This window comes from Scylla paramamosain, chromosome 4 (genome assembly GCF_035594125.1).
Source record: "Scylla paramamosain isolate STU-SP2022 chromosome 4, ASM3559412v1, whole genome shotgun sequence".
Lineage (NCBI taxonomy): Eukaryota > Metazoa > Arthropoda > Malacostraca > Decapoda > Portunidae > Scylla > Scylla paramamosain.
The window spans coordinates 4,230,001-4,244,037 of record NC_087154.1 but is presented as its reverse complement, the minus strand read 5'-3'; the positions used below and the strand labels follow the sequence as shown (position 1 = coordinate 4,244,037).

The 14,037-nt window shown below is 38.7% G+C and overlaps 1 protein-coding gene across 4 annotated transcripts in view; it reads left to right on the top strand.

Annotated features, from left to right (window-relative positions):
• Positions 1–4,417: 4,417 nt before the first annotated feature.
• LOC135098866 (sorting nexin-6-like) overlaps positions 4,418–14,037 on the top strand; it is a 20,549-nt gene continuing 10,929 nt past the window's right edge. For 2 of the 4 annotated variants that reach the window (XM_064001271.1, XM_064001262.1), the window contains exons 1-7: positions 4,418–4,459; positions 4,808–4,852; positions 8,741–8,845; positions 8,970–9,080; positions 10,285–10,406; positions 11,443–11,566; positions 11,790–11,994. In XM_064001271.1, coding sequence (XP_063857341.1) covers positions 4,433–4,459; positions 4,808–4,852; positions 8,741–8,845; positions 8,970–9,080; positions 10,285–10,406; positions 11,443–11,566; positions 11,790–11,994 — 739 coding nt within the window. In that variant the 5' untranslated portion in view covers positions 4,418–4,432. Of the gene's footprint in view, positions 4,460–4,610; positions 4,704–4,807; positions 4,853–8,740; positions 8,846–8,969; positions 9,081–10,284; positions 10,407–11,442; positions 11,567–11,789; positions 11,995–14,037 lie in introns of those variants that run through there. The other 2 variants (XM_064001280.1, XM_064001286.1) reach the window with 2 other exon arrangements.

Below are 14,037 nucleotides of genomic sequence, written 5' to 3'. Positions count from 1 at the left end.
CAAACTAAGGATTTATGTAATGTTTTTTTTTTTTTTTTTATGTAGGAAGGATACTGGCCAAGGGCAACAAAAATCTAATAAAAAAAATGCCCACTGAAATGCCAGTCCCTAAAAGGGTCAAAGCAGTGGTCAAAAATTGGTGGATAAGTGTCTTGAAACCTCCCTCTTGAAGGAATTCAAGTCATAGGAAGGTGGAAATACAGAAGCAGGCAAGAAGTTCCAGAGTTTACCAGAGAAAGGGATGAATGATTGAGAATACTGGTTAACTCTTGCGTTAGAGAGGTGGACAGAATAGGAGTGAGAGAAAGAAGAAAGTCTTGTGCAGCGAGGCCGCGGAAGGAGGGGAGGCATGCAGTTAGCAAGATCAGAAGAGCAGTTAGCATGAAAATAGCGGTAGAAGACAGCTAGAGATGCAACATTGCGGCGGTGAGAGAGAGGCTGAAGACAGTCAGTTAGAGGAGAGGAGTTGATGAGACGAAAAGCTTTTGATTCCACCCTGTCTAGAACAGCAGTATGAGTGGAACCCCCCCAGACATGTGAAGCATACTCCATACATGGACGGATAAGGCCCTTGTACAGAGTTAGCAGCTGGGGGGGTGAGAAAAACTGGCGGAGACGTCTCAGAACACCTAACTTCATAGAAGCTGTTTTAGCTAGAGATGAGATGTGAAGTTTCCAGTTCAGATTATAGGTAAAGGACAGACCGAGGATGTTCAGTGTAGAAGAGGGGGACAGTTGAGTGTCATTGAAGAAGAGGGGATAGTTGTCTGGAAGATTGTGTCGAGTTGATAGATGGAGGAATTGAGTTTTTGAGGCATTGAACAATACCAAGTTTGCTCTGCCCCAATCAGAAATTTTAGAAAGATCAGAAGTCAGGCGTTCTGTGGCTTCCCTGCGTGATATGTTTACCTCCTGAAGGGTTGGACGTCTATGAAAAGACGTGGAAAAGTGCAGGGTGGTATCATCAGCATAGGAGTGGATAGGACAAGAAGTTTGGTTTAGAAGATCATTAATGAATAATAAGAAGAGAGTGGGTGACAGGACAGAACCCTGAGGAACACCACTGTTAATAGATTTAGGAGAAGAACAGTGACCGTCTACCACAGCAGCAATAGAACGGTCAGAAAGGAAACTTGAGATGAAGTTACAGAGAGAAGGATAGAAACCGTAGGAGGGTAGTTTGGAAATCAAAGCTTTGTGCCAGACTCTATCAAAGGCTTTTGATATGTCCAAGGCAACAGCAAAAGTTTCACCAAAGTCTCTAAAAGAGGATGACCAAGACTCAGTAAGGAAAGCGAGAAGATCACCAGTAGAGCGGCCTTGACGGAACCCATATTGGCGATCAGATAGAAGGTTGTGAAGTGATAGATGTTTAAGAATCTTCCTGTTGAGGATAGATTCAAAAACTTTAGATAAGCAGGAAATTAAAGCAATAGGACGGTAGTTTGAGGGATTAGAGCGGTCACCCTTTTTAGGAACAGGTTGAATGTAGGCAAACTTCCAGCAAGAAGGAAAGGTAGATGTTGACAGACAGAGCTGAAAGAGTTTGACTAGGCAAGGTGCAAGCACGGAGGCACAGTTTCGGAGAACAATAGGAGGGACCCCATCAGGTCCATAAGCCTTCTGAGGGTTTAGGCCAGCGAGGGCATGGAAAACAACATTACGAAGAATTTTAATACGAGGCATGAAGTAGTCAGAGGGTGGAGGAGAGGGAGGAACAAGCCCAGAATCGTCCAAGGTAGAGTTTTTAGCAAAGGTTTGAGCAAAGAGTTCAGCTTTAGAAATAGATGTGATAGCAGTGGTGCCATCTGGTTGAAGTAGAGGAGGGAAAGAAGAAGAAGCAAAGTTATTGGAGATATTTTTGGCTAGATGCCAGAAATCACGAGGGGAGTTAGATCTTGAAAGTTTTTGACATTTTCTGTTAATGAAGGAGTTTTTGGCTAGTTGGAGAACAGACTTGGCATGGTTCCGGGCAGAAATATAAAGTGCATGAGATTCTGGTGAAGGAAGGCTTAAGTACCTTTTGTGGGCCACCTCTCTATCATGTATAGCACGAGAACAAGCTGTGTTAAACCAAGGTTTAGAAGGTTTAGGACGAGAAAAAGAGTGAGGAATGTACGCCTCCATGCCAGACACTATCACCTCTGTTATGCGCTCAGCACACAAAGACGGGTCTCTGACACGGAAGCAGTAGTCATTCCAAGGAAAATCAGCAAAATACCGCCTCAGGTCCCCCCAACTAGCAGAGGCAAAACGCCAGAGGCACCTTCGCTTAGGGGGATCCTGAGGAGGGATTGGAGTGATAGGACAAGATAAAGATATGAGATTGTGATCGGAGGAGCCCAACGGAGAAGAAAGGGTGACAGCATAAGCAGAAGGATTAGAGGTCAGGAAAAGGTCAAGGATGTTGGGCGTATCTCCAAGACGGTCAGGAATACGAGTAGGGTGTTGCACCAATTGCTCTAGGTCATGGAGGATAGCAAAGTTGTAGGCTAGTTCACCAGGATGGTCAGTGAAGGGAGAGGAAAGCCAAAGCTGGTGGTGAACATTGAAGTCTCCAAGAATGGAGATCTCTGCAAAAGGGAAGAGGGTCAGAATGTGCTCCACTTTGGAAGTTAAGTAGTCAAAGAATTTCTTATAGTCAGAGGAGTTAGGAGAGAGGTATACAGCACAGATAAATTTAGTATGAGAATGACTCTGTAGTCGTAGCCAGATGGTGGAAAACTCGGAAGATTCAAGAGCGTGGGCACGAGAGCAGGTTAAGTCATTGCGCACATAAACGCAGCATCCAGCTTTGGATCGAAAATGAGGATAGAGAAAGTAGGAGGGAACAGAAAAGGGGCTACTGTCAGTTGCCTCAGACACCTGAGTTTCAGTGAGGAAAAGAAGATGAGGTTTAGAAGAGGAGAGGTGGTGTTCTACAGATTGAAAATTAGATCTTAGACCGCGAATGTTGCAGAAGTTAATGAAGAAAAAGTTGAGGGGGGTGTCAAGACACTTAGGGTCGTCGACGGAAAGGCAGTCCGACCTGGGGACATTTATGGTCCCCTCCCCAGATGGGGACTCCGAGGCTGGTGTAGGAGTCGCCATGATTTTAAAATTTTTTGAGTGAAGGGTGTGTGTGTTATTAGGTGCTTGTAGTTTTGTGTGGAAGAAGAGAGTTGTCTTTAGAGGGCAGGCTGTGACTGCCCCCTTGTGTTGTGAGACACAAAGGGAAACGTTCAGTGAGGTCACAGCTGGGTTTAATGATAAGTTCACAGCACCCCCTGAACAGTGCTTTAGACCTCACTGGGAGTAATTATCGTTTCGGCAGGTGTCTACTGCCTCCTCCTACTTATCTCTATCATGTACATAGGAACATTATGAGGGCACAGACAGTTCTAAGTGCTCCCCTGTCGCCACAGCTGAGCTTATCACCACAGCTGAGGCGAACTCGTGCCAATCATGCACCGCACCTGTAGTCAATTAATCCTTTTCAAGGCTATTATACTGTTTATGAAATGTTCGCTCGCTATAACTGTTATTTGACGCATCATGCCTTGATCATGTCACTGAGATATTTATCCTCGTTATACGCAGCCACCTCAAAATATACTCTGATTCCATTTCTCTTTCGTGTAAGTGCTTATAAAGATTATAATAAAAAATACGCTGCATTAAGCTATGCGAATGACTGCGTACATCACAAGAAGTCCACCAGATGAGAGTATTGTTTTCATCCAGGACACATGACACTCCTGACGCCATCCATACCACTGAATATAGGCGTATATAGGCTAGAACACCACCTCTACTAACGCTTATAACAGATAATTAATGATAAACACAAGACAGAAATATGTAACAACGATATTATTTTGATCTTGGATACACGCATTTTAAAACTTGCTGCTTGCGTATCATAACCAGAATCTAACTTCCGTAGCGGGTAAATGCTTGAGTAGAAAGAACAACAACAAAAAAAAGTAAAAAAAAAAAAAAAAAAAGTAAAGGACAGAAAAAAAAGAGAAAAAGAGAAGGGTCGAGGAGGAAGAACGAACAAGAACCAAATATTATAAAGCGTAATTGTAAGAAATCCACAAAAAAAGTAGAAGAAAGAAATGGAGGAGAACAACGAAAAGATGGGACAGTAAGAAGAGGATAAATACAGTGTCACAGACTGGACAGGTCAAACTAGGAGGAGCAGGAAATTGTTAATGGAAAGAGGGCGAGTGGCCAGAGGACGAAGTTGTAAGATTTCAAGATTTAGTAGAACACGTGAAATTTTCTTTTGTGGCATTTGGTGGTCTTCGTTACTTTCACTTATTGTAAGGAAATAAAATAACAGAGAGGACACAAGGAAATATTTGTTGAATGTCTTAGATAAGAAAATTAGTTCTGCTCATTGACCAGGTTAATCAGTGACACCCAGCACATCTAACATAATCACACTATGTCGACTACTAAGAGAGAACAGAAAGTAAGTACAAGTACACTATGAAAATACTTGTTGAATATCATCATTTGAGAGGAAAATAATAGATCACAGTTTGTTTATCCCGTTGATCTCATGCTGGGGCCAGACTGACGCCCACCACATGAGATCCAATCCTGTGTAGTGAAGGTGCGGAGGCCGTGGTGGATGTGGTGCCGAGTGTCAGCTGTCTCCGTGCTGGCTGACACTTGCCTGCCTCCTTTTAACCATTTATTGTGCAGCCATGATGGTAGGCGGAGCTCAGCGCGCGGCTCTTGTATTCACTCACATTTCTGACTTACTAACCCACTTTTTTACCAACTCATTGGGCTAATGGCACCTGTATTGTTTCAGGACGGAATGGAAGACGTGCTGCCCAGCGAGACGAACGGAACTAAGGTAGGAAAGCTCTGGTTAATTGGTGTTAATGAACCGCCTGAGTCTTGTGACCACCACCACCTCCCTCCCGCTGTCCCGCCCCTTACTCCCCTTCCCTTCCCTTCCCTTCCCTTCCTTTCCTTCTCTTTTCCATCACACCAGTCAAACGCTTTTGGAATGAGATGCGAGGAATTCCTGTCTTTCCCGTCCATTCCTTCATTCTCATCCCATACCATTTCTTTCCTCTCCCTTCCTTTCCTTACTTTTCCACCTTTTCCTTTCCTTTTCCATCACGCTAGCTAGACAGTTGTGGGATTAGATGGGAGATTCCTGCCTTTCCTTCATTTCCATCCCTTCCCTTTCCTCTCTCTGGCTTTCTTTCATTACTGCTCCAGTCAGACACTTGTGCAGTATGGGTTTGATAATCCTGCCACATGGGTAACTGCAATGCTGACGACGTGAAGTATTGAACAGAACACACGAAGGAAACACATACACAGGGTGGTGAATGACTGGATCTTGTTGTGACTGTTGTCTGAGTCAACACATGGAAGAAATTGCATGACTGTCATGAACAAGTAGAGGTGGAGGCAGGTTGTAGCACTGTGCATTCTCTTAACTGTGTATTAATCTTTTCTCTAAAGGTATTATTAGGGATTCGTGCGTTAAACCCCACATGGACATACATTCCTTGGATTTCCTGTCAAAATTGAAGGGTGGGTGGGCAGAATAAGAAAACCATGTAGTATTACTCATGTTAGGAGTGTCATGCCAAGTCCTGTTGTGAAGAAGACTGCAATGGTTGTCATGTGAAGATGTAGGACACATGATGAGGAAGGATAAACTGCACGTAGGAGGACTGGAGAAAAACTTGTGTTGGATGACTTGTGTATGACTGGACCTGGTAGAGGAGGGGTGTCAAAAGCATTGATTTCATGTATATGTGGGAAACAATTGCTAGAGAAAGAAATGCTTTTGTCTTAAGTGTGGTTGGCATGTTCCAGGCATTGGCTAGTGCTCCCACAGAATAGTGAATAATTTGTTGGGTTATTAGCTGATTAGGAGGATGAAAACAAGCCTGGCAGTCTTATATGATGGCTTTTGTCTGTAGTTGTGTGGCCCCTTGCTTTGTGGTTTTGGTTTAATGCAGTGGAGCGAGTTCAGTTGACAGTGTTAGTGCATAGTGGCAAACAGAGGCAATGTGTGTGCTTAGCCTTTTTAATTTTTTCAGTGATTACTGCTTCTGTTAAAGGACCATACTTTTTTTTTATGTTGTAGCATCTTGCCTTCAATGCTTTTAGCATGCTGTGATGGAAGTATAGTACAACCTCTGAACACAGATTTAATTAATTCAAACAAGCAACTCATATCCTGAAAATTTGTATTCAGAATATTTTTTTCATTAAGAATAAGGAAAAACTAAATAATTTGTTTCAACCACATCTATAATGTGCACAACACTTACAACCACAGTCATTTTCAGCCTAAAAGATGAGTTACCCCAAGTAATTAACTGTGCTAAAAGCATTATATGAGAGAAAAGTTTTATGATCATAAATAATGAAAACAGTTAAGAATAAAGGATGGATAACTGGCCAGATATCCTCACAAAGTCTATCATCCATATGCTACCCTCATGATTTTCAGTTGTCTTCACTACAATGGTGATGGAGTCTTTCGTCCTCTTGCTTGTCAGCTTTTTTCCAGAATCGTAGCAGGCACAGGAAAAGCAGTGTAAGAACACATGAATAGTATCGTCATGGGAGACACAGCTCAAATGGCAGCCATGAGTGAGGCAGGTGGACTGCTGGCAAGCAGTGTTGTCAGACAGTCTATTCTCAAAATCTCTAAATAGTATTTAGAGAATGAATCTTCCAAATTTCCATTCCATATATTTTTTGTACATGTCATAAAAACAGACCAAAGTGCTACACTTGTGTATGGAGAAAATTTGTTTTCTGGATTAAAAAATGTCCATACCATTTGTATTCTGAAAACTTGTGTTTAGGCTTTTGTATGCAGAGCCTCTACTGTAATTAGTTTTCAAGGCTAGTTTTATGATTCTAGAGATGCTTTAACAAGGATTGTATTATAACCAGTGGGGAAAATGTCTGAGAACCTGATTAATCATCTCCATGGTGTTTGAAAATAGTCTTGATGAGAAAAGGAAGCATTTATTGTAAATGCTCAAATAAACATCTGTGGAAATTATTAATTGTTTTCTGTTGCTTTAGTTTCATAACTGAAATCCTTATATCTTAGTTTTGCTTGCATCAAGTGATAATCCTAATGGAAGGATTTGCTATACATTGAAATCCTTTTAAGTATCAGTAATATCAGTAAAAAAGATTATTTATTACTGATTATGATAGTATATTAAAAAATGTGTATCTTGTAGTATATCTGTTAAACATTATTCATACATGTGAAAATTCTAGGTCTGTTTTCTTTTTTGTGTGTTTTAACACTGATAGTGATATACTTGCTTCACAAAAAATAGTGGTGCCAGTGTTTGCACGAATTGCACTGGTATGTGCGAGTTGTTTGCAAGAATGTATTGATTGACTCTCCCTTGCAGTGATGTTTTTGTGAGGATGAGTAACTGTTTGTTTGGTGTTAAGGTTATCAGTCTCTTGCTTTATCACCACTATTATAAAACATTCATGTTGAACAGGAAATGATAACAAGAGATGCCTTTGAAGTAACTACTAAGAATAACAGGCACACTATTACTTGGTCCAGCAGACCATATAATTTGCTTTTGCTTGATTTGGTTTGGCTTGATTTTAAGCTGTGTAAATGAGTGTGAATGGGATGTGTGTTTTTTCAGTGGATGCACACAAAGCAGTTTATCTTATCAAAACACTCCTCAGAATTGAGGCGACAGTGATATTTGGTAGGAAGGCATTGATTTCAGTCCATTATAATTGCTGTTTCATAAAAGTGCCTATGCTGAAGAAAATTATGCAGCATGCCATATTCTTGAATTGACATAAACTATCTTATATTTGTATGTCTTAGAATATTCAAAACCAGTTTTTAGTTCATGAATTTTCAAATGACGAAATATGATTAGTTCTAAACCATATTTGTGCTAAAACCATGTATATTTTGAGAATGCATACATGTAAAGAGGGATAATTCAGGAGAAGAACTATTAATAAAGATAATTGATAAATTCATACAAACAGCAGAATGTCAGTGTAATGTATCTGAGTAGTATTTTTGATGGTATAATTCATCAATCTCTTGAGTGTATTGAATATCTCCTGGCCCTTTTTAGCCCTAATTTTGCTGGTGCTCTCTCAGTGCAGCCTGGGAGGGATGTGAGGAGAGTCCACAGTGTGGGCAGTGATGCATGCATGTTGCCTCTAGGCTGAAGTGAGTGTGGCTGAGTGACTTAAGTGGCTGGGAAACAAAGGCCAGAGACAGGGTTGTCATTTTTCTTGTTTTGTCATGTAAAATGTGCTATGTGAATTACAATGTTATAATGATTTAATTGTGTGAAAAGCTCAGTGTATGACTTCATACATATGCTGCACACCTCATGTGTAGTAAGTTCTTAATCTGAGCATAAACTGAACTGGTTTTGCTGGACCCAAAAATGTACTTTTGTGAAAACTTAATTGTCTTTCAAGATGGAGGTTTGAGTTTAGTGTGATTGACAAATTTACATAACATTTTTGTACAATTGAGGTCTCTTAGGAATAGTTGCCTGCTTGAATCATATCCCATTGCAGTGTAGATATCTAGAGTGCACAAAATTAAGAATTATTGCTTACACACTGCACACTTGTGACATAGATAACTACACTTATAAGTAATCTAAACGCATGACTCATATTTTGATTTACTTTAGAGCCCACTTCTATTTCCTTGTAAAATAATCAATTCATTGTGTTGTTACAGAGTGGGAGATCAGACACTGTGGACCTGAATGACAGCACTCTGCAAGTTGATATTTCTGATGCCTTGAGTGAGAGGGAGAAAGTCAAGTTTACCGTCCATACTAAAGTAAGTTGTGCATGTTAGTGCAGCTTTGCAGATTGTGATTAGTATCTTGCATTTTCTATTTCATTGATACTATAAAGGTAGTTGCCAAGAAGGTGATGTTTTTAAAGTGATGTGTTTGTTGCAGACGACCCTGCCAGATTATGCCAAACCAGAGTTCTCAGTGGTGAGGCAACATGAGGAGTTTATTTGGCTCCATGACCGGTTTGACGAAAATGAAGACTATGCTGGCTACATTGTGAGTTGTATTTCAGTGGCGTAGTTATATATGTTCTGTTGTGATGTGTTGAGAAAATTCTAGATGTTGGAAATAATCTTTCTAAGGTAATAAATTGACACTAGATGATGAATATAGTATAAATGCATGTTGTGATTGTATTATGCAAATGTGCTCTTCATATGGACTGAAAATATTTTTTGTAGCATCGTATTGTCCTGAAACCTCCAAAATACAAAACTCAAATATTAACTATCATATATTCACGTTTTCATAATAATGCAAGACATGTATGGCAATTATATGAATGATATTACTGCTCAGTGTTATCAGATGAATAGCAATGAACATTATGTGTATATAGTTTATGTTCAGCTAAATCACTACATAATGGTGAAGTGTAAAGTCAGAGTAGGTTGAGAGAGTGCATCTTATCTCCCTCTGTGGACACCTTATCTCCCTCTTCCTAGGGATGCCAGTTATCCCCATGACTTACTTCCTCTTGACAAACATTCACACTGAGCATACTTTTTATAAATACAGTGGAGTGTGGTTTTCAGTGTCTCTGAATCAGAGTACCAATGCATTCCAAAATCTTGAGAAGTCTAAAATCCAAAACATTGTATTTTAGGTCCTGTATATTCCCAATAAGTAATTTTCATCCTATAATGAATACAGTAGAATTATAAGCTGAATTTGTTTTGGAGTGTTTTCTGCATAAGTTGTGAATTATGGTAAAAACTATGAACTGCTATTCAAGATAAAATTAATAAAAGGGCAGGAATATTAGTGTAGAGAAGCACATGTGAATTTTGAATCCTTTCACTACTAGACTTAATATTTTCCTACATCCATCTTCAACATTTTAGACACTTACATATGTACTACAATGTCTTAAATTATCATGTAGGCTAGAAAAGACAAAATCAGTCCCTTATGTTCTTTTTTTGTGTCCTTGCAAACATTTTACTTCAGTGGTTGCATTGTTAACAAAGGAATACCATAGCAGTGAAAGGATTAAAGAAAAAAATCTGCTATTATGATTGTCTTCTTGGATACAGTTTAACATTCAGTAAGTGAGTGATGAAATATTTGTCTGTATTATCTTTATTTCCCATGAAGAAAAGTATTATAAATAACAAACCTACTCCTATTGTCATGCCCTTTATATTCCATGAAGAACATTGTTGTGGATGACAAACCTACTCCTGTTTATTTTCTGCAGATCCCTCCTCCTCCTCCCCGACCTGACTTTGATGCCTCCCGGGAGAAACTTCAGAAGCTGGGAGAGGGTGAGGGCAGCATGACCAAAGAAGAGTTCAGCAAGATGAAGCAGGAGCTGGAAGCGTGTGTAGTTTTGCTGATTTTTGTTGCATTTCTCTCTTCTTCTCTTGGGAAATTCATAATCTTTTCCTGTGTGTGTGTTGACAGTTACTAATTGTTCCTTTGATTTCAGCTTATTATTTGGTATTTGGGTGATTAATGAATTGAATTTCACAGGGTAAAATTGTTAAAATTCTTACATCCATGTGTTATAATAATACTGTATCAGATTGGTTTAAAATATGATGAAACACTCAGTTGCTTGCACTTGTAAGTGTGTAAGCACAAAGGATTACTCATCTAATAGGACATATAATGATTTTAGTATACATGAAATGTTTTAATTTGGTCTTAAAAAAAAAATCAGTCTTTAGTATCGTAGAATTGACATTTGTGGCCTAATGAAAAGATGGTTTATGGTTGTGAAGTGTGTTTTGTATGTGTAATATAATTATCTATTTCACTAATTATGGTGCTTGCATTAATGTTAAAATCATACCTTTTAGAAACTTGGTATCAGCATATGTGGTACCAAGCCCTGGTTATGTGTGTGGCATTTACCATAGGACGTGCAGACCTATAAAGTACACAGGCCTGAGACTAATTAGGATACTTTGCTGAGTTGTTCTTACTGGTATAGAGTTGGCTGAGGTGGATTGGTTGGTTGCTGTGCTGAAGATCTTGAGTGTAACTGACATCTGACTTGGCCGTGATTGGTGTGTGCCTATTAACAGTCGGGGCTAAGGTTTGGATCCTACTTAAGTCCCTGCTAAATTAACTCACTTTGAAGTGGGTTCTTAGATTTAAATTGATAGCAAACACCCATCATCATTTTATCATCATTTATTGGAATGTATATTAATTTCAGCTCATCTAACAACTGATTTGAGACTGCAAATGTTTTTCATTGAATGCCAAGAAGTTATTGAAAGTAAATTTAGGTAATAGCTAATTCTACCAAATGTTTGTGAAGGGGAAACTAGTGTGAGACATTACATCATTGTGGTCTGCAAGATAGAGGTTGTCAAGACCAGTAATTATTTGGGTGTCCTATTTCCAGGGAGTACTTGGCCACCTTCAAGAAGACAGTAGCAATGCATGAAGTGTTCCTCACCAGATTAGCTCAGCACACAGTGTTCAGAAATGACCACAATTTTAAAGTTTTCCTAGAGTATGAACAAGATGTGAGTATTACATCTCTGAACATTTGCTGCTTCATACTATCAATATCTTGTTCTTTGTCAAAATGTCCAATATAAATAAATCCTGTATGGTTGTTGGTTATAGGCATTTGATGTTCTGTCACATAATTATTCATTGTTAAATTGGAGTGGATCATCATTGATTTATTAGTTAATTTACGATGTGATTCATGCCCTGTGCCTGTATTGATTAATTTCTCAACAGTTATCGGTCAGAACAAAAAACAAGAAGGAAAAGGTTGAGGGACTCTTCAAGAGCTTCAACAAGTCAACAGATGAGATTCTTTTGGCAGCAACACAGAAAGATGTTGATGATTACTTTGAACGTGAGAAAACCTTTCTCCTTGAGTACCACATGGCAATCAAGGATGCCACAACTAAGGCGGATAAGATGACCCAGGCACACAAAAGTAAGCCCAGTTCTTCCTTGCTTTCAATTTGTGGCAGCAGAATGTGTAAGTTGTCTCCTTTTGCTGTTGGGAACCTCCTCCCTATGGCTGTAGCTACTGCAGACAGGCTGAGGTGTTCATTCCCAGCACATTCTCCTTTCATTCTCAGGGACCTACTTTAGTGTTTATCTTTTTTTCCACCTAGTGCTGTCCACTTCATTGATTCTTTCAGTTGAATTAGCCTCACCACTAATTTTGTTTGCTCTTTTGATAATAAATTAATTTTATCAGTACGTTAACCGAGTTGGTCTTTTGCTCTTGAGTTCCATGCTGGATTTCTTGAAATATTTAAAATTCTGTTTCAAATAAAGAAATTATGCAACTGTATAGTGCTTAAATTAATTTCTGCACTGCTTTATCTTGAATGTTATCTCAGATGTTTGAAATTAATCATTGGTTAGTATATATATATATATATATATATATATATATATATATATATATATATATATATATATATATATATATATATATATATATATATATATATATATATATATATATATATATATATATATATATGTATATATATTTAATCATTGGTTAGTATATATATGTATATATATTTAATCATTGGTTAGTATATATATATATATATATATATATATATATATATATATATATATATATATATATATATGAAAGAATAACTTAACTTATTGTTCAGTTTTCCTCTCATACCTTTATATATGACAGTACCCTGTGTTTATTCTTTGGTAACTGTATTGTTTGTGCACATCAGTGGAAACTTGCTTCAGCAGAGATTAAGTTACAATTGCCTTGATTAACCCCTAAAGGGCAGGTGGCATCTATAAGTTGATGCAGCATAGAAGGCGGGTGGTGTCTATAGTTGACTTGCATTTTACAGGCTTAATTTCAAATTTACATGTGAATTTTTGAGCCTGCAAACATCCTTCCCTCTCAACGGTGTCTCCCTCTAAGCCTCAGTGTCCTGTGAACCATAGTGATGGCTACAGAGGAAAATAATCATTCCTCTTCCTCTGATTCTTTGGATGAGGTTAAGTGGCCAGTAGCTTCCACTCCACATAAAGGCAAATTTGCTCCAAAACAACCTCTTAGTGAAAATGCTTTTTGGAGGGAGTTAGAAATTATTATCTCAAGTTTCAATAAAGGTTTTACTGGAAAAAAAAAAAATAAATAAAGCACTAGTAGACTGTGTTTCACTTATATACATCTTTCCAACTGTGACAATTACATTTTTTTTCTTGCGTGTTACAAGTGACACAACAATACTATTTCAATTAGTGTGTCTACAAAATTATAGATGTAGGCATTCTTGTGTGTGAGTGACTTAGAGATACTGTTGAAGGAAGCAGATAAAGAAGGCTTTAGGGCACCCCGCTGGGCCCCAGCCAGGCTGCCTCATGGCACTCAGCCATCTGAACATGGGCTGAGAAAGCACTGAAAGTTACTTCACTTCACCACTTCACCACAGAGACACCACATCACCTAGAGAGTTCAGGTTTGCGGGAGATTGAAGAGGGGGAATTGATAAGTGCGATGCTATTATGTTTTAAGCAGTTGATCAAAGCAGAGTTGAGGAATTGTTGATGGAATATGATTTATTTTTGCTGAATTATCAAATTTAGCCCAGCTGAGAGGTATTTTCAGGAGGAATGTCCCCATCCTTTAGGGGTTTATAAGATTATTTGAAATTATTTTGAATTATCGAGTATTTTACTGTGTCTTCCACCATTTTACTATAGAAATGTAAATTACCAGTGATGATTATTTTTTTGAAGTTCCAAATATGCAAAGGAGGCAAAGTTGTAGGAAGATGAGAAGTTTCAGGCTATTTATGACAGTATGCAATGATTAGTAGAATTATCTTTCTGAAAAGGAGGGGCAGGAGTAAATAAAAATCAGTGTATGTTGTTGGGTCTTGCTGTGGGTGCACATGGCCAGCAGTGGTATGCCTAAGCTCCTGGAGTGTAATACACTGGACCACAAGACTATTTCCACTGTGGTTCAAGGGGGCTAAGA